Here is a 19,894-nt window from a genome sequence, read left to right as displayed (position 1 = left end):
GTCTGGGGAAGGGCTGATCCTCCCGTCTCAGGACAGGACCTCCCCCGCAACGACATACGGCCAAGCTACGGGCCCCGTGCCAGGCCCCACGACGGCTCCGTGGGGCCGTCTTCCACCCCCTCGCATCTTCCGCCGTCTGAATCCAACGTCACAAGACGCAAGCAGCTGACGTTACCCAGCTGCTTGGATCACGTCAACCAAACAGGCTGGCCATACCAGACGTCCAATATATACATCACACGGCCGAAACCAATGCACGCCATATGTACGGCATTGTACTTCAGCTACGGCGTGTGACCGTCTAAGGCAAGATAAAGGTTGCAAAAATCTCAGTTGAACTGCCCCCTTGCTCGCGGCAGCGGCACACAAAGTGTTACAGATGACACAGTGCCACCAACAAGTACAAAAGAGTGAGATGTCAATTGTGCACATATCAGGGATAGAAAAGCAATCTGCCCCAACAAACACAATACAAAAAAGCTACTGTAGACACAAATGAAACAGAAAGAAAAGAGAAATAGGAGTTTTGTGTAAAGGGGGGATGAAACATGGACACGAGTCAAACAGCAACACAGAAATAAAAGAGAAATCTGTACATAGGAGTTTTTATGTACAGGTGGGGGGGTCAAACAGTCCAGAAACATGAGAGCGGACGCTTAGCGGGTTGCAGGACCGGAAGCAAGAGCAGCAACTGCACTTTCTTCCGCAAGAATGGCCATCTTTGCCATGACTTCAAGCTCAGTGGGGGGCCAAATGGTGTCCGCATCCAGCTGAGAGAAGAAAGTATCTCCTATAATTTTCGAGGGTCTGGGTGACTGGATCAAGTGGATTGGAGGAGTGTTTGGAGTGCGGGGTGTTGGGGTCGGTAGGCGAGTCTGTTGCAAGGATGAGTGAGTGAGTCAGTGAGTTGTTTGTTTGTTTGTTTTTTCTGTGTGAGGAAGGGGGTGGGTGTACCATTGAGCAGACTGTTTGGGTTTCTTGTTTTGGTGATCCACGGGCCTTGCTTGAAGCCCGGGACTCTTCTGAGCAGGGCCCTGGTTTCGAGACAGTTCTGGTAGAGGGATGCAGATCTGGAGGCGGTCTTGTTGACGACTGAGGATGTTGCAATGGGCATGTCGATGGAGAGGTTTGATGGCCGGTGGTGGGCAAAGGAGGAGTGTGCTGAGGAGGAGGTTGTGGTGGCCATGGTGGTTGCGGATGAGCGGATGGAGATGAGAAGAGGCTGGCTTGAGGGGTGGGTGGTGCTTGGGGCGGTCCTTGGGGGTAGGCGCCCGGGGGAGCCCGCGGGGGAGGCAGCGGCCCCGGGGGAGCCATTCCCACCATTGACCACTGCGTGGCCTGGAGCCATGCCGGTGATGGGGCCGTGGTGTGATGCGTGCCTGTGGAGGGGCTGTGTCGTGAAGCCATGCCCGTGGTGGGGCGGTATTCTTGCCGGGACAAGTACGGGCAATGTTGTTTTGGACGGCGGGCGGGCACTCTATTGCGACACCGTCGTGATGTGGTCAGATTGCCGGCTCCTCGACGGCAATTTATGCCCGACGGGGCTAGAAGGTCTGTTTGGGGGAGGCTGGCCTAGCCCCGTCGGTGGATGGCTTTCGGCCGTCTTGCCTGATGGGGACTGACAGTTGCCGTACCTGCGGCGGTTCGATGTCGAATTTTCGCCATGGGCGGTTTGACGACGAACTTTGAAATTTGTGCGCCCGTGGTGTACAAGTGCCTGAGTTGCAAAAAGGCAAAAAAAGCCACAGCTCTCAGGCCACGGCTGGGACGTTACTCCGAGGCGCCGGGTCCCCCCCCTGAAACGAGGGGATTTTGGCTCGCCTCTTGATTGCTGCTCACGGAGGGGCGCCCGGCGGGCAATCGGCCCGGTCGCCGAGCTCTCCCACACACCACCAAGCTTGCAGCTTCAACTGGGAGTATTTTTTACTTGAGATCAAAAGAAAAGAAACATTACGGGGGCTACACACACACACACACACACGGACACAAACGGAGACACACACGGAGACGCACACGGAGACAAGAAAGGAACGCACGCGACGGGTGGGAGATAAATAAGCGGGGCAGGATAGGGCCGGGGGTTTTCTACAGAGGGATGGATGGGTATGAGCGGCCGGGAGGGAGGGTCGATGAGGGGAGCGGATTGGCCAAGGAACGCGGGACAAGGAAAGGGTATTCGAGAAAAGGGTATTCGAGGAAAGGGTATTCGAGGAAAGGGTATTCGAGGAAAGGGTGTTCAAGCAATGAGAATGTAAGCAAGGAGTATTCAGGAATGGTGGACGGGAGACGGGTATTCGGGCACACAGTATTCAAGCAATCAGGAATCACGCAAAGAAGAAGCAAGGAAAGAGGATTCAAGCAAAGAGTGATCAAGCAAAGAGGATTCAAGCAATAAGTATTCAAGCAAAGAGGATTCAAGCAATAAGTATTCAAGCAATGAGGATTTTCAAGGAATGAGGATGGAAGCATAGAGTGATCAAGGAAAGAGTGATCAAGGAAAGAGTGATCAAGGAAAGAGTGATCAAGGAAAGAGCGATCAAGGAAAGAGCGATCAAGGAAAGAGTATCCAAGCAAAGGCGCTCAAGAGGCGCGCCGGCGGCTCCAGCCATCCACCACGATCCATCCACGATCCACCGATCCGCCAAGCCATAACACGCCACAGAAAGAGAAAAAAAGGGAAGAAGGAGAGGGGGCGCAGGAGGGCGAGCTAGAGTTGCATGCGGTCGGAGGTGCAGTCCTCCTTGACGAGCCCGAGCCCGTTGGTCTTGGGCTCGAGAGTGGGCGGGAGAGCCTGGGTGTTGTCCGAGTCATGTTGCTGCTGCTGGTGATGCTGCTGTTGGTGCTGCTGTTGTTGATGTTGTTGTTGCTGGTGTTGTTGCTGGTGTTGCTGATGTTGTTGCGAATGTTGCGAATGTTGCGAATGTTGATGTTGTTGTGAATGTTGCGAATGTTGCGAATGTTGCGAATGCTGCTGATGCGGCGCCTGATGGTGATGCAAGACCCTGATCGACGGGGCCCTTGCGCCCCTGATGGCGGCTGCAGACGCGGGCGGCGGCGGGGCGGCGGCGGGGGGCGCAGGGCTGGTGGCGGCGGAGCTGCCGGCGGAGGATCCGATGCGTCTGGCGGGCGGGGGGCCGGGGGCGGCGGCCATCTCGAGCTTCTTGTCCTTCATCCGGCCTGCACGAATCCCAGCAAGCAGTCAGCAAGGACGAAGAGCAGTCAGCAAAGAAGACCAGCGAGGACGGAGTAAGGGGAGAAAGAAAGTACCGAAGAGCTCGCCGACGACCATGTAGTCTCTGGGGCTGGCGAACCCGGTGGGCTGGTCCTGGAGGAAGCGCATGAGGGTGTCCATGGCGGCGAGCGCCTGGTCGAAGCCGACCTGCGGGGGCCCGTCGTCGGCGGGGTTGGGGGGGGCGGAGAGGGGCCAGTCGACGGGGGTATCGTCCCTGTAGAGCAGGGGCAGGGCGTGGCCGACGCGGGAGGGACAGACGGGGGCGAGCTCGAGCCTCTGTGTTCCGGCGGCTCCAGCGGCGACGGAGGCGCGGGCGGAGAGGGGCGGGGGGGCGGAGAAGGGCGAGAAGGGGAAGGCGCCCGGTTGCTGCTGGGGATGGTAGGAAGCGTACTGGTGGCCGGAGGCGGAGAAGGGCGGCCTGGGGGCGGGGTCGGAGGAGGAGCTGAAGGCAGGGTGGGACATGGCGTGGCGCAGGCTGGGGAAGGTGCGTCTGACGGGCGTGGAGCGGAGCGGGGCGGGGTGGAAGTTGGGGTGGGAGCCGTAGGAGGTCAGCGGGGGCACGCCCGTCGGCCCGGGTGTGGGCAGGATCTTGAGCGCTCCGCCGCCGGGCGTCGGGCCCCGGTCGTCCGGGGCGAAGGAGGAGTGCTGGGAGAGCGAGCTGATGGAGAGCGAGGAGGAGCGGGAGTGGCTCGAGCTGGGCTGTCTGCGGCCCATCGGCTGCCCGCCCTGATGGTGGTGCGGGTAGTCGAACGAGCCGCGCACGGGCCGGGCGTACGGCGCCGGGTGGCTGCCGCCGTATGGCCCGCCCGCGCCGCCGGTGTACACCGGCGCCTTGAACACCGGGCTGGCGCCGCCCGCGGGCGGGAGCAGCGGCTCGACGCCGTCCATCGCGTCCGGCCCGCCGTCCTCTTCTTCCTCGGGCGCAGGCGCCGCCGGGGCCCCGCGGTGGGCCCCGGCCCGGCCCGGCCCGCCGCCCGTCTCCACCGCCCGCCCGTCCATCGGCGCCCCGTCGACCGGCGTCTTCAGCGACTCGGCCAGGTCGTGCATCTTCACCCCGTTCGAGCCGTCTTCCTGGGACGTCGACGAGTTCGAGCTCGAGAGGGAGGGCGTGGGTTGGTGGTGCTGGGCCTTGTGGGCGGGGTCTCGCTCTTCCTCTTCCTCTTCGTCGTCCTCGTCGTCCTCTTCCTCTTCTTCGTCGTCGTCGTCGTCCTCTTCCTCGTCGTCGTCCTCGTCTTCCTCCTCCTCGTCGTCCTCCTCCTCGAGCTCGTCGACGTTTTTCTGCTCGATCGGCTGGTGGAGGATCGGGGCGAGCTGGAGTGGAGCCGGAGCCTGAGCCTGAGCAGCAGCAGCAGCGGGGGGGTATGGGTGTTGTTGATGATGGTAGTGGTGGTGATCGGCGGCGAAGGAGAGGGCGGGGTGGGTGGGGGAGTGGGCGTTGAGGTCGAGGAAGCGGCCGCCCTTGATCTGGGCCCGCTCCTTGAAGGCGTCGAGCCAGCCGTTGGAGGCCTTGAAGGCGCCCTCGGCGAGGCCCATCTCGTGGGAGACGTCGAGCGCGACGTCCTTGATGGTCCGGTCGCCCAGGAAGCCGCCTGCGCCGGACTTCTCCTTGCAGCGCCGGACGACCTCGGTCTCGAGCTGGGGGAAGCGGCCCCCACGGTGCTTGATGACCTTGGCTGCGCGTGCGGTGGGGGAGATGGAGAGCCACTTGTCGCGGTACTTGAGGATCTTGGAGACCGAGGAGCGGTCGATGCCCCACTGGACGGCGATGTCCTCCTGGGTGGCCTTGGGGTGTGCGGCGGCATACTCGCAGATGCGGCGGCGGTCGAGGTTGTTGAGCTTGGACTGTCTGCGGGCGGTCTTTGGGGGCGGTCTTCCGGAGACGGTTGCGGCGGAGAGTGATCGGTGGTGGGGGTGGGGGTGGGGGTAGTCGAGCTGCATGAGGCTGGGGGCTGGGTGCTGGTAGGGAGGTTGCTGGAGGGCGAGTGCGGAGGGGCTAGGGCGGGAGAGCATGCTTGGCGGTCCCGTGGGATACTGTTATTCTAGTGGGGGTGTGTAGTGGGCGGAGGCTGCTGGGCTGGGCTGAAGGCTTTTTGAAGAACTCCAACTGAACATCCACCACCCAAAAGACACGCCAGCTGAGCTCATGAACAACCAACAGCCAGCAGTAGAACACACCCCAACACCCACATTTCACACGCCATCTCAAACACAACTGCGCCCCCCTAAACACGCCAACAGGGGCACCACATCCACACTTCAGAAACACGCACACCTGGCTGCTTCCCTTTCTTCGGCGAACAGTCCCACTGGCGCTGGGGAGCACTCATCCACACACACTCCGCTGCCATCACCCGACGGGGAACGCCAGAGCCAGAAAGGATACCCAAACATGCCAAGCGCAAACCCCTTGCACGTCCGCGGCCCACAACCCGCCGAGCCCACCACACAGAGCCGGCATCCAGGCCCAGATCTAACGTTTTCCGGAATTTACTAATGATATGCGCAACTATAGGTTGATTACGGGTTGAATGGTATTCATAAACGCTATGGTAATTTCATTTCGATTTGTGATTAGTACATAGTTTCATTACATTCGATTGTGTTGCGCGCTTTATCGCATTCCTTTAATAAGTGATAGATGTTCTTGTCTTTCTCCCTCTTCCTTTCTTTTTCTCATCGTGATATTTTTGTTTCATTATTATCATCATCATCCAAAAAGAATCACATGATAAAGTTTCCTTATTAAACCCCTTTCAAGAGTTTATTCTTCTTCTGAAGATAAACTACCCTTATTACATCTGAACATAGGCAATAGTCTCTCTCAAGTCTATTCATAGCCAATTAAGAAGTAAGAGTAATAGGGGGCCCCTCACAATTATATCACAATCTTCCTTCTCAAAACTTAGAAATCGATCTTCTTTCTCAAAACTTGGAAATTCTCAGCAATCTCTCAAGCATCAAAGCTCAATCTTCTCTCAATTTTTTGTACTTAGAAAATTTCAACACATCTCTCCAACATTAAGCTCTATCTTCTCTCAGCTTTTTGCTTATTGTATCAGGTCAAATCATTCCAGTAAATTTATCACGTTCTTCCAAATCGGTCCAGCATATTTGATTCAGTCAAGTTTTTCAACATCAATCACTGCCGATTTGAGCTCAACTGACTCAATATCACTGCCGATTTGATTTCAAATAACAGTATATTTCTTCTTTTATCAACATGTCCAACAATTCCTCCCCAAATCTTCCTTTACGCATGTCGTTAGCACCTTCCCCTCTTCCTGCTTCTCCCTCTCTGAATGCCTTTTTTCAACAAGAACTCAAGCTTTTGCAACACCCTTTCAGAGCCCGTTGCCTAACTTTAGGGTTTCCAACAACTCCCATCAATCTCTTCCTCCACTTGGTCCTCTTCTGGCTGATTTTGAACCTCGACCTATTGAGTCTCTTCCGATTTTGACCTCTCCAGCACCAAATCAAGAGGAGTCGGGATCATTGCCTCATTGAATCGGCCGGCATGAGGATGTCTCTGGTCTCATTGTGGGTTTGGATGTTAACACCCTTCCAGATAGGGATCAGACAATTGTTGCAAATTCTCAAGCTATTGCTACCCTTCAACTTCAGGCACAACGTAATGAAGACATCATCAAACGGAATGAAGCGACCATCAAGGATTTGTCTCAACTTTTGGTTTTTGCAAATGATTTTACCAGAATGAAGACGCATTATGCTCAAGAGTTCCTTCAAGTTAGAAATTCAGTCAATACAGTCTCTAATTCCATTCACTCTTGTTTGGTGATTTTGGAGGACCCGGCTCATTCCCGTAATGTGACAAGATCTAATATTCAACCTCCTCATTTTTCCCATATCTACTTTTCGGGGAATATTAAGGAAACTTATTGCTTTTGTTCTAAGACGCGAGATACGTTTTCTCAGTTTCCTGATCATTTTGCTTCCGATTGTCAAAAGATTCTTTGGATTGCCTCTTATTTTTGAGCGGCTTCCAGTAACTTGGGGGACAACTTTCCATCGTTTAATTGGTGGGGTGGACTTTTGAAGAAAAACGCAGAGGCGCTGGGTATTGATCCAATTTGGGCGTCTTCTCAGTCAGATTTTGTTATCCAGGTTTTGGCGGACGTGGAATCTTTCCCACAGTGCTTAGAAGGTGTCTTTTCCAATCACAAAGAAAAAGAAGAGGCTCAAGACAAGCTATCGGCACTCCGTCAGGGTTCTAAAACAATCACCGATTTCAACATTGAATTCAATTCCCTCTTACATATGGTTGATTATTCAGAGTCTACTTTGGTCGCTCTCTATCAAGCCGGTGTCAATCCGAAGATTCATGAATGTGGAGTGATTCATGGAACTTGGTCATCCATTAAGACGTTGGAAGAAAAGCAACTTTGGGCGGTAGAATTGGCTCCGGATGCGGGCAAAGTGGCAAATTTAAATCATCGAAGATCAGCGCCAGCACCCAGAATCAAATATTGAGCAGCAGTCCCTCCGGCTCCAATCAATCCTCCAGTGAAAACCAATCAGCAGGTTCCAATGGATAATGATATGTTGTTGGCCAAGGCGGGTTTCTCTTTTCCATTGTGGAGGGAGGAGGCGAAGCAACGTGCTCTGTGCATCCGTTGTGCGGAGAAGTTTGATGAGGAGCACTATCACAAGCAGGGTTGTCCTCCTCCTGAGTACGCATTACTCTCCATTTGGAAGAGTTGGGGGGGATCCTTGCGCAAGGATCAAAATCGTTCGGATTCTCATTGACCTTGTTACGCCGATAAGGGCAAGAAGCAAGAGTCTCTTTCAGAGGTAGTGGATCAACCGGTTTTAAAGAAGCGCACTCATCCGGTTCCGGACCTTGCGACCTCAGCTCCTTCTATCTCCATGAAGCAAGATTCATCAGCGGAATATGGTGGGGTTTGTTACGTGGACGGTGGCGGAACTTTTTTTCAATCAAGAGTTAAGTAAGGAAGAACATGAAGAATGCAAGCCTTTTTATCATGTCGTGGTTTCTAACTTAAGTAATTGACCGACCTTTATTGGGAAGTTAATTAGTCTCCGGAATGATATTCTTGATGTCTTGGTTCTTGTTGACTCTGGGGCATCTAATTCTTTTATTGATGATTGTTTGGTTTTGTCTCAGGAGTTGAAAACTCATGCTCTCACACAGCCATTATTGATTAGGTCCTTTGATGGTTCTACGGCTGTTTTGGGAGATGTGACTTCTTATGTAGATGTTTCTCTTCTCATTCCGATTGTGGACGGTAAATTTTTGGAGTCAATGGTCCGGTTGAATGTGACTCGGCTTTCCACATCAAAAATTATTTTAGGCTCTACATGGTCAAAAGATACTAATACGTTTATTGGCGGGCGCAATAACGATATCGTTATCAATGGTTGTATTTCTTTTGTTTCTGCGATTGATAAATCTCCTACAGAATGTTTATTGAAGGATTTCTCTGATGTATTTGTAACAGATAGTTTAGCTTCTCTACCCCCTCATCGTCTGGGTTTTGATTGTGAGATAAATCTTGAATTGAATGCCAATCCTCCTTTTGGCAAGATGTATAATTTGAGGTAGGTTGAAAGAGATTCTTTGAAGAAATATATTGATGAAAATTTGGTTAAGGGTTTCATTAAGGTTTCCTCTTCACCTGCGGCCGCGCCTATTTTTTATGTAAAGGTGGAAGGGAAGGCGGATCGCCCTTGTGTTGACTACAGGTTGCTGAATGACATGACAATAAGAGATTCATATCCCTTGCCAGTTATCTCTCACTTGTTGAATAATTTGCATAAGTGTAAGTTCTTGTCAAAGATTGATTTGAAGGCGGCTTTTAACCTTTTACGAGTGGCACCGGGTCACGAGTGGAAGACGGCATTTAGGACGCCTTGGGGCTTATATGAATATCAAGTAATGCCTTTTGGTTTAGCTAATGCACCGGCGACCTTTCAGCAATTCATACAACATGTTTTACGAGAGTATTTGGACGTTTGTTGTTTTGTTTATATTGATGACATTCTAATTTTTTCGCGAACAGAGGAAGTGCATTTAACAGATTTGAAGAACATTTTGACTAAACTGAGAGAGTATTTGTTGAAAGCGTCTTTAAACAAACTAGAGGCCAAGGCGGCTTTGCCGCTGCAAACCCAAATTCTGATTGCTTTAGCCCCTTAGAGAAACCACATTGGTTGCCATTTTAGCTTGGATTAGCGTAACTAATCCAACCCCTCAACTGTATTGGGGTAGATTAGTTTTGGAGTAACTACTCCTGGGAATAGTAAATGGAGTAGTGACTAATCCTGGGAGTAAGCAGGTTTCACATGTATGTAAGCACTGCTTATACTCAAAGGTATGCACCTGACAAAGATGACATAATCTACAGGTGCATACCACATACATCCAACAAACAATGCGGTTGACAGCCAGGAGTAGCACTAATCCAGGAGTACATACTTCCAAAATTACACCAACATCAATGTGGTTGCTCTTCATATAATCCTCTGTCTCTGGAGTACTTACCAAGATGTTGTATCAATTAACATCCCTCAAAATTTAGCACTCTTCATTATTTTAGTCCCAAATGCAGTGAAGAATGTCACACAAAGCTAATTTTAAGCAGTGTGGTCTGCAGAGCTCTCCCTAATATGGAATATTCATCATCCACTCCCAGCCTCTTTCCACACATACTTCTTGATTGGTCTCAATTTGAACAGAGACCCATAACACAATTATGGATTTGATAGTCTTAGCTTCCCTCTGTTGTTTTTAGCATTTGGATATTCTGGAAACTTCAATACACTGGTTATCCTCAATTAGAGAGCTGAGAACATTATTATTATGAAGTTACCAATTGAGCTGATGACGATAAGACACAAATATTCATCATCATCCATCCCATTCATAAACTCATCACAAATTGATGGTCTAAGGTGCTTTATCATTCTGGCACTCTCAGTTGTAAACATATTATTTGATGTTGAGCAGTGTAGAGGAACTTAATTTGAGTATAGCTGAAAAGGGACAACTTAAAATGGTAGCATTTTATCACAACATCACAAAATTAATTTGTAGTTTTGAATATTGCAGACCTGGTCCTCCTTGAAGAGTATGTAGCAGCTCAAAATCTGTCTCCAGGCGGATGTTTGCCCGTCGCCATCGATGTTTTTGGCGACATACACAACGGTTTTCTTGGCAACAACAACCTGGAAGGGGTCTTTGGAAGAGCTCAGCTGTGTCGCGAAGTGGTGCTGCCGACGACTACGAGGAAGCGAACATGCAGAGGGAAAGATAAGTAAGCCATGGAAGAAAGGTGAGACTGGAGGTTTTGAGAAGAGAGGGTAAATCAGAAGGTCAGAAGGAAGAGGGTGAGCTTGACCATGGATGGGCTGGGCACATACAATTTGAGCTCTACTTGTTCCATGTGCCCGGACTCCAGAGCAGGATTGGATAAGATGGGTTCAAGATGGGCGACGGAAGTGAGGATGTTTCAGGCGGCGACCTCGGCCATGTTCCAGGCAACATGAATAGCCTTGATGGAGGCAAAGCCGTTGACGCAGTCGCAAGTCGCCACAACATATTCTTCCAGCAGACCGGGTAATCCATTTGCTGGAGGGCAGCGGGGCGGACGGAGGAGATCTGGAGCAATTTGAGCCTGCATTTGCAGACGGACCACTCCCCCGGCGGTAAAGAACACCACAAGTGCGCCATAAACAACCAGCGCAGGGGGGTTAAAAAATATCATTGGTAATTTTGATGTGTCTCTTGGAGCTGGAATAAAAATGAATAGCGGTGATGGACGACTCAGCGCTAGAACAAAGCTGTGTTGATGAACAAGAACCGACTGGAGGACGCGGGGTCAGGCGGGCCGGGATGGGAGAGCTGCTACTGCTGGCAATGATGGTAGGCGATGAATCGGGAAGTGGACAGGTTGGGGAGGGCAACAAGATCCGGTCCTGCTGTTGTTGCCAACACACGAGTGCGTCATGGTGGCAGAAACTTCTGCGCGTGCTCTTGAGGGCCGACTGATTGGCGGGATTGGGGTGGTCTGGATGGAAAGGGGAATGCACCGAGGCCTCCGCCGATTTTTCCCGTGAGAGCAACACCTGTTGACGGCTCTTGACTGGTCCTCCTCCGCCTGATGATGGATGTTCAAGCCGTTCGGCCGCAGCCCAGTGGACGGGCCGAAATCTTTGCCAATACAAATGAAGCCCTAAAAATAAATTAGTCAGGGTCAGGCTGAGTACTAACTTAGCTAATTCCCTCCTCCTTCGGAGGGTCCCTGCGGGACGTCGTCCCCCCTCCACAAAGAGAGGGGCTTAGTTAAGTTAGGGCTGAGTAGAGGTCGGGGTCCGCTACTGTTTAGCTCCAATACCAAGAAAATTGATCTGGGGCTGGGGTTTGATGTGCCTGGTACGGCAGGAAGAGTATAGTCAGTTGCCGCGTAGTGCGGTACCTTGTGGGCTGTATTTGCCTGTATAAATGTATAACGCCCATCCGAAAGGGGCCGTAGTGAAAGTTCCATGTGCTAGCAAGGGACCCCGCAAAGATGCGTGAAGGGGGGGAAGGGGGTTGGGCGGCCCCAAAGGTTGAGTTAAACGCGGAATTCGGGCGAACGTCAATCTACGCGTATGAGTGACCCCGTAAGCATGGAATACAAAACACGGAGGTGAGGCGGGAAGATGGCGACTTACTTGAGGGAGTCGGAGGCTATATAAGTCCCTTCCCCAACGATCCTGGAGCCACTGGTCGCGGGCAGAGTGGGCCATGGGGGTGCCATCGAAGTGGTCGAGCTGGATGAGGATGTCGGGGAGCGTGATGCGGTCGACGAGCGAGGGAAACTCCGGGGCGAAGAAGGTGTGCTGTTGCTGCTGCAGGGGCGAGCTTGTCGGAGGAGTTTGAGGTCAAGGTGAGCCGAGAGGCCTGGAACACGCACTTGAACTCGCCCTCCTGGTTCGGATTGCTCAAAGACAACGTCGAGCTGAATAGATCGAGCTTGTCTGGCTGGCTCACGGTCGACCCCTGGGCCTGCTGCTGGAGAAGAAGAAATGCAGATTGTCAGACCGTCTTGCTCCTGTGCACAAACGGTAGAGAGAGAGGCAGAGAGATAGGGGACCTTTTCATAGCCAGAAGGATTGAGGCCCATGCGGTACTGACCCTCGCGAGGGTCGGTGGCGGTATTAGGCCGAACGACGGATTCGAGGGTGGAGAAACTCAGGGTATCGAGGCCAGCAGGGGAGCAATCAGCAGAGTCGGGGGCCTGTTTATCATTACACTGCCGGGCCAGAACCGGACGTCTAGAATAGGCAGGTCAGAAGGTCTCGGTGGTCCTCTTGAGGAGGTGCTAGAATAGCTGATGGAGGGACCACAGCTATTTTCAAAACTTTCTTTTGTTCTTGTTTGAAAAAACAATTGGTCAGCCGTGTATGTTGCGGTGAGTCAGAACTGGATGCTACATACTGACGAGGTTCTAGGCTTCCTGCCGAGGGTAGCGCGGGAGGGAGAGCAGTGGGGCAGGGGTGACGGGATGGTTATGACAGATGGGTTGTTAGGCGTCAGTAATGAGACAATGATGAAAGGGGATAAGCAAAAAGGGAGATGCACAGGTAAAGCGTGGGGGGTCCGCTGGGCAAAGGCGTTGAGGTGGCGTGGCGAAGGCGGGTAACCACAATAATGGTTGTGCCATTGCCTGGGTGGGCTGGTTTGTTGTCAGGGCCGGGGTGGGGGGGCTAGGTGTGCTTGGTGGTGCGTTCATGGATGGTGTGGGTGAGGAGGGGAGGTCTATAAAAAGCAGCCATTGTCGGAAGTTGAATCCCCAGGTGACTCACGGGCTGTAATTAAGGTTCCGATCCGGACCCCGCAGATCCGGAGAAATCCGGAAACCCCGCACGCCAGATCAGGGTTCGGGATTGAGCTCAAGGGATCCGGAATCCGGTCGGATAGTGAACAGCGCTCCAAAAGCGAGATTTATGCGGGTAAACCCACCCGAAAATAAGGTCTTTTCTCGGGGAATACCCGTTAAGCCCGCATGAATCGGGCACCCTACCGGGGAATCCCCGGCATACCCGATCAAATTGGTACTTTTTTTGGGAAATGCCCCTTGCTTTCAGATCCGGGAAAATCCGGCCGGATTCCGGATAAGACCAGGGTCAGGGTGCGGGATGGGTGATATCCGGCTCCGGGGCACCGGATCGGAACCTTAGCTGTAATTCCAGTCCGGGGGTCGTCTCACCCTTGTCCGCTGTTGCATTTGCGCAGTCTGGCGGGGGATATTCGGGGACCCCCCTGTGCTTTAGGGCTGGGGGTCTTCCTCCCAACGCTTTTTAACCCTGCTAGACAGGGATGGGTGTTGGGCCACGGTGTGTCAGCTTGCTGCGCTGGGTGGCTGGGTGCAGGCCAACTTTTTTTGGTCATTTGTGTTGTATGGCCTGCTTTTTTTTGTATATTGCTGGAATTGTAGGATGAATGTGGCCCTGTGATTGCTTTTTTTGTAAACAGGGGAACCTTTGATTTTTTTTTATGTGATTTGCTTAATTGTGGGGGAACCCTTGAATTTTTTTTCTACAAACCTGAAGCTTTAATATACTTGGATGTGGGTTCTTTAGTGCTAAAGTGACCTTTCTTGGGTTTGATATAACTCAAGAAGGGCTCAAAATGAATATACAAAAGCTTGATACTATCAAAAAGTGGCCTTATCCTTCAAATTTGAAAGAATTACAAAAATTTCTAGGTTTCACAAATTTTTACAGGAAGTTTATTCCGGCTTTTTCCGACGTGGCCGGTCTGTTGATGTTGTTAACTAAAGGTGATGTAGGTGCCAGAGTTGGATGGAGGACAGAGCAATCGGTCATGGCATTTGACAAGCTTAAATCATTATTTGTTAATGAGCTGTTGTTGGTTCATTTTAATTTTGATAAGGCTAGATACGTTCATGTGGATAGCTCAGGTTTTGCGATTGCGGTGGTTTTAAGTCAGCCAGATGAAAGTGGTAAGTTATTAAAGAACCTAGATTTGATTGCTAAAGACACAAGACCAGAAGACTAAACAACAAAGATGTTAGAAGAGAGATAGAAACAAGAAGAGATGAAATAACAGCATACCCGAGATTGATTTGAAGTAGACAAGCAGACAACCAGATAGAAAAAGAGGACAGGAGAACAAAGAGACAAAGGACTGAAGAAGAAGTGTTAGTGATTGACCAACGACCAAGGAGATGAGCGTCAAGAGAGAGAACTTTGAGTTCATTTCTCACCAAGTTGAACACGAGTCAGTTGTTGTTGAAAGTTGGCCGTTGATTGACCGCGAGACAGATTAGTAGGTCGACGAGGATTGACCGCAAGGATTTGGAGAGTTTATTGGTGAAGTAGAGGAGAGGATGATGAGAAGGAAGATCGGAAGAAAGAGAAGGAAGATTGGAAGAAAGAGACGAAAGGAGTGGTGATGGAGTGGATGATGGTTATGGTTTTGAGATTGAGGATCAGATGAGAGAGTGGGGAAAAGTGAGGAAGAGTCGATATGAGTGAGCGGTTGAGTGATTGAAGGAGTTAGGTTTTTGTTGATGATAATGGTTTTGGGGCTTGAGATTTGGAGGGCTTGAGGTCTTGAGGGCTTGAGGTCTTAAGAGCTCAAGGGCTTGAGATCCGCAGCTGTTCTAGTACTGACGAGATTCAACAGTTATTGCCGGTTAGTTATTTTTCCAGGAAGTTGACGGACAGGGAACGCTTGTGGATGATCTTTGATTTGGAATTACTAGTGATTGTGGAAGCGTGCAAAGAGTGGCGAGCTTGGTTGATGGGGACGGAAGAGCCAGTTAAGGTTTTTTCTGATCATTCCAACCTCCTATACTTCAAAACGGCAAAATACTTATCGCCAAAACAGGCGCGTTGGGCTTTATAATTAGATCAATTCAATATGTTGATTTATCATATCTCAGGGAAAAGGAATCCGGCCAATGCTCCAAGCAGGAGAGGGGATTTTGTTGGGATGCAAACTGAAATTCCTGAAGCTAAATCAATTACAGACAGGATGGTTCCGATGGGGGCGGTAGATGAGATAGTTCCAGCAGATTTGGTAGGGTTTCACGGAATACATGATTTAGCTTTTCAACGACCAAATCAGTTGTTGTTGGATCATTTTGGACGGCATTATACTGATGATGAATTGTTACATAGAGATGTGAAAAAGTTGGACGGTTTATATTTCCATAGAGACAGGATTTTGGTGCAAAAGTCGTTGTGAATCAAGTTGATTAGGATGTACCATGATGCGCCGACAGTGGGTCATCCCGGCGTGGCGCGGACCTTGTCTATCTTGACGCGTACTTTTTCGTGGCCAGGGGTGGGCAAGATGGTAGGGTCTTATGTTAAGTCTTGCGATTCATGCCAGCGAGTTAAAGCGCAACAACAGGCGTCAGATGGGAAATTAGTATCAATGGTTTCAAGTCCAAAGCCGTGGAGCATGATAGGTATGGACATGATTACTAAATTACCGACTTCTGCCGGATTTGATTCAATTTTGGTGGTTGTTGATCTGTTGAGCAAATTGACTCACTTTATTCCCTGTAAGGAAGCGTCTTTGTCCGCGGTGTTGGCTAATCTTTTTAGGAAGCACATATTTAGGTTGCACGGTCTTCCTGATAAGATTGTGTCAGATTGAGGTGCTACCTTTGTGAGTGAGTTTTGGAAGTCATTGATGATTTCTTTAAATATACGATCAGCGTTGTCAACAGTGTATCATCCGCAGACGGACGGTCAGACGGAAAGAATGAATCAAGTTTTAGAGGATTATTTACGTCACTTTTGTTCATATTATCAAGATAATTGGGATAAATGTTTAGGCATGGCGGAGCTTTTGATAAACAAATTGGACTCGGCAAGTTTGGGTGTTTCTCCATTCTTTTTCTCTTATGGGCATCATCCTAAATTTAACATTATGACTGAATCCGTGGGTCGGAAAGATTTAGATGAATTTCTATTGGATTTGCAGTTAACTCAAGAAAAGGTGCTAGAGTGTTTAAATTTGGCACGGAAGAGGCAGGCGTCATATTACAATTTGGGTAAGAAACCTTCTCCGGTGTACTTAGAAGGAGAGGAGGTATTGCTTTTGCGGAAGTTCATACAATCACGGCAGCTGAATTTGAAACTAGATTATATATACATCGGTCCCTTTTGCGTCAAGAAGATGGTAGGTTTAAATGCGGTTGAGTTGGATATAGAAAAGGAGTATCCTAAACTACATCCGGTGTTTAATGTGTTGCTAATTGTGAAGTATGTTCATCCAAATAGTATTGTAGATTGTGGTATTATAGATGGCATGAAGGAGAAGTATCATAAAGATGAGGAAATTGTTGATTGGACTTTAATGAAGGCGATTTTGGATGTGAGGTCCCTCAAGAAAGGTAAGTTTGATTATTTGATTTCTTGGAAGGGTTCAACGGTAGCAAATGATACATGGGTGGCGGAGGAACATATTCCGGAATCAGTTAAGCATTCTTTGGATTCTTTCAAGGCATTGCATAAAGAATTCTTTGGGGACAAGAAGAAGAAGAAGGGTAAACAACTGACAAAGCAAAAGGAAGGTTTGCGGGTATAAGGTCAGGCCAATTTGTAACGTTTTCTGGAATTTACTAATGATATGCGCAACTATAGGTTGATTACGGGTTGATAGATTTGTAATGGTATTCATAAACGCTATGGTAATTTCATTTCGATTTGTGATTAGTACATAGTTTCATTACATTTGATTGTGATGCGCGCTTTATTGCATTCCTTTAATAAGTGATAGATGTTGTTGTCTTTCTCCCTCTTCCTTTCTTTTTCTCATCGTGATATTTTTGTTTCATTATCATCATCATCCGAAAAGAATTACCTTATAAAGTTTCCTTATTAAACCCCTATAAGGGTTTATTCTTCTTTTGAAGATAAACTACCCTTATTACATCTGAACATAGGCGATAGTCTCTCTCGAGTCTATTCATAGCCAATTAAGAAGTAAGAGTAATAGGGGGCCCCAAGCCAGACGGGGTGGGGCCGACGCTCCGGCTGCAAACGCCGGGGACAGCGGGCCTGTGCCCCGAAACCACCTCCGTACGGCCCACCACGGAGACTCACAAGGCCTTCGTGGCACACGGAAGAGGGCAAGCACGCCGCAAGAAAAGGCCCGTGGAAAGATGCAGGGCCAGGACTCCGGCCCAGCGCCCGCAGGGGCCCCGGCTGAGGAGCCGGCTGTGTCCGGCGGACGCAGAGCGAGCACACGCCGCCCTGGCATCACCACCTGCATAGCATGCCCTCTTTCGGCAAACCCCCACAGCTACACACCGGCACCAGGTCTTCCTGGTTGCAGATCCGGCTGGCATGTCTTAAGCCTTCTGGGCGCTACATATAGACGGGCATCGGGCGTGGTCGCCGGCCGCGGGGCAGGCGGCCGCATCCAGACCAAACGGCGCAAAGGCGTGCAAAGACGTGCATTGGCGGCGCGAGAAAGGTGGCGAGAGAACAGTACAACACGGGCGGGGAGGTGTGGGGATGGGGGGGGGGGAGTAGGCTGCGTGTGTTGGCAGGAGAGAGCTCCACGGGGCGGGGCAAGGGGAGGGCACTACAGGATCCAGACTCACAGAGACGGGCGTGAGGGCCGGGTCTGGCAGAGGTTAGGTGTGGGTTCGGAGAAAGGTGGGGCGGGGGGACGGACAGACGGGGGCGGGAGGAAGGGAGTGTACAGAGCTGTCGGAGGGCGGCGAGCAGTTGTCGGCGGCGGGGGCGGCGGAGGGGTCTCGAGGGGTAGGAGAAGCGGGACGGTTGAGGAGGACGTGTCGGGGGTCGAGGAGGGCGCGGCGGACGTTGGCTTTGCGGGCGACGCGCTCGACGAGCCGGGGCGTGATCACGAAGGCCTCTTCTTCGTCTTCCTCGGACACGGGCGTGGTGGAGCGGGTGGCGGCGGGGCGGGGCTTGGGGACGGCGAGCCCGGAGCTGACGAGCGCGAAGGCGACGTCGTCCGGCCGGAGCCGGGTGGAGCGGGAGATGTGCTCGAGCGAGATCGCGATCGGCGTCTCGGCCGGCGGGGCCCCTCTTCGCGCCGACGCCTTGGTGGCCGCACGCGGCGCCGGCGGGGTGAAGAGCGTGCGGAAGAAGCGGACCAGGACGGCGGTCCAGAAGCGCAGATAGCCGCGCGCACCCAGCGCCGACAGCGGCCGCTCCGGCGTCCCCAAAACCTGCTTGTGCGAGTGCTCCAGAAACACCCCCGCACCCTTCTCCGCCTCGATCCGGTCCAGCTCGTAGCTGAACTCGATCAGCAGCGTCCCGTGGCCCTTGTTCTGGAACGGTGGCAGCGTCACGATACACGCCAGGTTGTACCCGTCGTAGCTGATCTTCTCCTTCGAGAAAAACCCCACAATCGTCTCCCGACCCCCCGCTTCGTCGCCCGCTTCCGTCAGCACGTAGAACTTGAAGCCTTCGACGTCGAAGAAGATGTACTTGTGGTCGATGAACAGCTTGCCGAACAGACACAGACATTGGCAGTACAGCTTGGCACTCGAGCCGTCCACTTCGCGGATGATCAGCTTGCCGCTCTGGTATACTTTCCGGCCCGGGGGATGAGTCGCCTCGCATCGCATCTATCGCAGCCGCCATTCGCATTCCGATCAGCAGCCAAACAGTGTCTGTCCAGAGCCGACGAGAAGAGGACTGACCTTGTGCTGGAGGTAGGACTCGGATGAGAACAAGTATTTGAGACACCCATCGCAGACGTACAGCTTGAGGGCGGGGGGCGGACGAGAGTGAGGGAGGAGATGGTTTGAGGCGGGGTGGGATGTGGTGGGGCCGGGGTCGGAGGTGAGGCTGGAGGGGTGAGACTGGGGACTCGGGTAGAGATGGTTGGGCGGGACGGGCAGGAGATGGTTTGGATGATGGAGGTCGGAGTGGTTCGAGGGGGGCGAGGAGGTGGATTGCAAGGAGGATAGGGAGTCTGGGCTGGGCGATCGGTTGTGTTTTTGGATCCGATGGTCGTCGTCGTGGGTTTCGGGCGGGGGTGTGGAGTGGGAGGGTGAAGTGGGGAGGGTATTAGGCGGATGCTCTTGGAAGGCATGGGTGTGGCGGGTTGGTCTGCTGCTCTTGGGCTGCTTCTTGAGGAACCGCCCGTTACTCTGGCGTTTCAAGCGGAGGGTTGCAGGCTCGGGCTGAGGGGGAGGCTTTGCGGCTGATGTGGCTTGCCGGTACTCCAGCTGGTCGATCACGTAGGGGGATGGGAACCAGGCCTTGATCTCGTAGCGGCCAAAGACGACCAGGTCGATGTCGACCAGGGCGACCTCGAGCGTGGGGCCATGCGAGGTGGTATCCTTGCCGGTCCGTCTTCGTTTCTCGGATGGCGGCTGGATCGACAAACAAGTGCAGCCGTCAGTCAATCTGCATCCATTCTTTTTTTTGAGTTGGCGGGTGAGAGATGGATGCATACCTGGTCTGCTGCCCGAGGCTTGCTTGGCTGTCCTGGGTTGGTTGCGAGCATGTTCTTGTTAGGAAAAGTGGAAAGTGAAATTCAAGAAGATCGACGGAGGAGTCGGGGGTGTCCAGCCCCCTTGCTTCAGCCTCAGGGGAGAACAGCCCCTGATGCACCACTCTACTCTGAGCCTCCACCATCCCATATCACTTCATATCCTCCACCTCGCACGCCCGACA

At 51.9% G+C, this 19,894-nt stretch overlaps 3 protein-coding genes across 3 annotated transcripts; all 3 read right to left on the bottom strand.

Annotated features, from left to right (window-relative positions):
• Positions 1 to 820: 820 nt before the first annotated feature.
• On the bottom strand, positions 821 to 1,186 carry PtA15_9A491 (uncharacterized protein; the record flags this gene model as incomplete). The annotated part of the gene is made up of 2 exons (XM_053172705.1): positions 821 to 875; positions 996 to 1,186. 2 exons carry the CDS (start codon positions 1,184 to 1,186, stop codon positions 821 to 823), a joined length of 246 nt encoding a protein of 81 aa, XP_053023919.1.
• Positions 1,187 to 3,199: 2,013 nt separating this feature from the next.
• Positions 3,200 to 4,120, bottom strand: PtA15_9A490 (uncharacterized protein; the record flags this gene model as incomplete). The annotated part of the gene is made up of 1 exon (XM_053172704.1): positions 3,200 to 4,120. One exon carries the CDS (start codon positions 4,118 to 4,120, stop codon positions 3,200 to 3,202), a length of 921 nt encoding a protein of 306 aa, XP_053023918.1.
• A 10,586-nt stretch (positions 4,121 to 14,706) lies between these two features.
• On the bottom strand, positions 14,707 to 19,724 carry PtA15_9A489 (uncharacterized protein; the record flags this gene model as incomplete). The annotated part of the gene is made up of 6 exons (XM_053172702.1): positions 14,707 to 14,875; positions 17,842 to 17,947; positions 18,021 to 18,129; positions 18,199 to 18,792; positions 18,913 to 19,590; positions 19,674 to 19,724. 6 exons carry the CDS (start codon positions 19,722 to 19,724, stop codon positions 14,707 to 14,709), a joined length of 1,707 nt encoding a protein of 568 aa, XP_053023917.1.
• Positions 19,725 to 19,894: the final 170 nt, after the last annotated feature.

Source organism: Puccinia triticina, chromosome 9A (genome assembly GCF_026914185.1).
Source record: "Puccinia triticina chromosome 9A, complete sequence".
NCBI classification, from domain to species: domain Eukaryota; kingdom Fungi; phylum Basidiomycota; class Pucciniomycetes; order Pucciniales; family Pucciniaceae; genus Puccinia; species Puccinia triticina.
The sequence above is the reverse complement of the archived record's forward strand: the minus strand, read 5'-3'. Positions and strand labels throughout refer to the sequence as shown.